The sequence below is a fragment of the Volvox carteri genome (genome assembly GCF_000143455.1).
Source record: "Volvox carteri f. nagariensis unplaced genomic scaffold VOLCAscaffold_17, whole genome shotgun sequence".
NCBI lineage: Eukaryota > Viridiplantae > Chlorophyta > Chlorophyceae > Chlamydomonadales > Volvocaceae > Volvox > Volvox carteri.
Genome location: NW_003307560.1, coordinates 1,740,901 through 1,743,925, shown reverse-complemented (window position 1 = coordinate 1,743,925; position 3,025 = coordinate 1,740,901). Strand labels below are relative to the sequence as shown.

The window sequence follows — 3,025 nt, the reverse complement described above, 5'->3', positions numbered from 1 at the left end:
CAAGCTGCATTCAAGCCGTGGAAACAATGGTTGTCTTACTGCTGCAGGGCGGTGACAAAGGTTGTTCGACCCTCCGTGCTGGTGGTGACGGTATGTGGGCTGCACCCGACCTCACTGACCTTGAGCCCTCACTGACCTTGAGCCCCGTGTGATGTTGAAACGCAACGAGCTCAGGCACACCCTCAACACACGAGTACTGATGCTCCAGGCGCGTTGCAAGGGCACACGGTTGGTCAGCTGGAATGCAGATCAAGTCCCGGTTCGGCAACACGGCACAGCTCAGCAGCTGCCACTCTCACATGTGGAGAAGACTATCACGACCACCTTCGACCACAGAACGGCTGATACCTGGTATTAGGAAGGGACACGCTACACCCTATTCGACACCACCGCCGCCGACGCCGGCGCCTGCCACAACAACGAAGTCGAAGCGCACGGCCTGCTCATTGACTGCACACCTGTGAACCGCCCGACAACGGCCATGGCCCGGTGTGGTGACACAGCAAACAGTATCATCGCGACCATTAACCACGAAGTCCCTGTTCGCTGTGTCAGGTGGTGGTGGCTGCAGTGGTCCAACACTCCTCCAGGTGCCAGGCGTGTTCATAATCGGTCGCATAGCGTTCACGGGTTTCGGTCACGGGCGGTTGAGGAGGCGCAGTTCAGCCGCCAGGTCGGGGTCCAGCTTTGTTGCTGCCAAAAACTGCTTGATGACTCGTTTCACGACTACGCACCCCGGACTGTGGTGCTGCGCAGGCCGAGGTGGCAACCGCGCCGGACGAAATCCTGTAGGGAGAAAGCCGCCAGCCAGTGTACCCAGGCGCTCGCGACCACGAATCCCAGGCCGTTCGTTCTGTCCGTCATAACGTGACTATTGCGTGGCTATAACGCGGCTATTCCGTCTTCAGCCGCAATACCGTACGTGAATAGCAGGAAATCGGGTAGCGAGCCGACGCCCGTAAATAGGCCAGCTTCGTGAAAGGCCGTGCAGCTTACGTTGGCGGCGCCACCGACTAGTCTACAGCCACCAGCTTTCATGTAATTCAGCGCTAAGCCGCGCTACCGTATGTGAAAAGAATTACATCGGATGCGTATATCCTCGGTGCAATCCTACTGTAGTGAGCCGACGCCCGTGAACAAGACAGCTTCACAAAAGGCCGTACAGTTTACGCGTTGAATTGTGTGTTGGGCTGCGCGTTGAATTGCGCGATTCGGTGCGCGTTGAATTGAATATATACGAACAGACGGACACAGGACGGACAAAAAGTCGGGGTAAGGTCTCCGTTCCGACGACGGAACGACTATCGTCGTTCACGTCTAACGTCGGAACTACGACGACAATATCCTTTACTAGTTTCTTGTCAATTTCCGTTGGCCGCCATGAACCTTGCCCGGAGCTGCGTAAACCGGTAACTACCGTTGCGTAATGAAGTAGCTGCTGCGCGAAAAGGGTAGTTGCGTTTTACGTTGACCATACGACAATTGTACGAATGGCGGGCGCGTTTGCCATATATAAGGCACGGCCTGACCGATGTTTTCTTAAGGGATATTCCAATCATACAACTCCCGCGCACGGTAGCAGGACGCACCGGCCAAGGCAGTTTGTAACGGGTATCGCCTTCACTTGGCGTGGATGACTCCCACCCATTTTATCTTGTCAACAACCGGCTAGGTTCCAACCCGACAGTGGGCCTAGTGGCCAAGAGGCAGTAAAACTCTGCTCACATCAGGCTCACAACCACACCTGGGCCTACGGTCTCAGGACAAAACTCTGATTCTGCTTCCGCTCGCGCACACAAACCTCGATTATATCTCGCTTAGGACAATCTACTGGTATCGATTCCTTTCTATAAACGATCCTGGGCGCCCCGGTGTGTCCATCCAGCGGTTCCCCCAAACGCGAAAATTTTTGGGCTGCCGCTGGGTGCCGCCCGCCGCGGCGCGGCCCCTACACCACTTTTGCAACGTTTGTGAAATATCGAGATCGCTTCCTGGACGCCCCGTAGGACGTAGTAGCATTGCAGTGCGCCATACATCTTATCCCTCATCCTCAGGCCTTAGGAGTTTTCATGCGAAGACTACGTTACAAACAAGTACCTGCACGCAAGGAAAGAACGTCTTCGTGAAAGGGTAGGGCCGGGTGAGGGCACACTACCACGAATCCGATGACTTCATGTCTCTCACGTTGATAAAGTGCAACTATTCAACTGTTTGCATTGATTGCCAGCTGTGTGTGCTTGAGCCGCCTGGTGTGCATTCCACATCGTGCGGGGGCCGCGGGCTCGAGGCAGCATCATTTCACTCGGCGGCAAGCTGCGCTCAGCTCCTTGCTGCTTGCTAGCTTGCTTACTTCTTCGTTCCCGGCGGCGTGCGATTGCGGACGGTGACGGATCATGAAGCTTCGCGAATCCCGATATGCATATACCTCCATCACAGCACTCTGGATCACTCAACGGTGTTCGTGTTCGTTGACAAGCACCTTTCCATGGGTGGAGTGGTGATCACATACCGCCTCCTTCTCCACCCTCGTCGCACTTTTGTAGATGCCTCTCTAAATTTAACTATTCACTTCTGTCGCGTCTGCGGCCCCGTTGAGTTCATCGCTAGGTTCCATCCGCCGGGGGGAGCGCGCGTCATGGCACTGACCGGTTTACCTTCCTACCGCATCTAGCACTAGACAGACCGACCGACAGACGGACAGACAGCTTTGCTGCAGCTTTTATTATAACAACCGACAAAACGCAAGAGCACATTCACACACGTCCACAGACACCGTGTTGTCGTACGTGCAGTACGCCGTACGTTTGTCCTGTAGGCCCACTTCCCACTCACTCCACCAAGCTGCGCGGGCAAACATATCCTTCGCTGCCATCGCACGGAACCCAGCTTTACGAGTACAGCGTGTACGGCACATGAAACACGCATTTCGCGTTAGGAAGTGCCAACATCACCGCTCACCACCACTACATCGCGAAACAAGCGGGGCCCCGTGGCGCGACACTCTCCCTCACCCCCCCCCCCACGC

The 3,025-nt window shown here is 55.7% G+C and overlaps 1 protein-coding gene across 1 annotated transcript in view; it reads left to right on the top strand.

Moving 5' to 3' along the window:
- Nucleotides 1–792, top strand: part of VOLCADRAFT_90630 (uncharacterized protein) — a gene marked incomplete at both ends in the record, with an annotated part of 1,613 nt that extends 821 nt beyond the window's left edge. Inside the window, 3 exons of the mRNA XM_002950180.1 lie at nucleotides 426–489; nucleotides 556–673; nucleotides 757–792. Of these exons, the coding sequence (XP_002950226.1) occupies nucleotides 426–489; nucleotides 556–673; nucleotides 757–792 (218 nt within the window). The remainder of the gene's footprint in view (nucleotides 1–425; nucleotides 490–555; nucleotides 674–756) is intronic.
- Nucleotides 793–3,025: the final 2,233 nt, after the last annotated feature.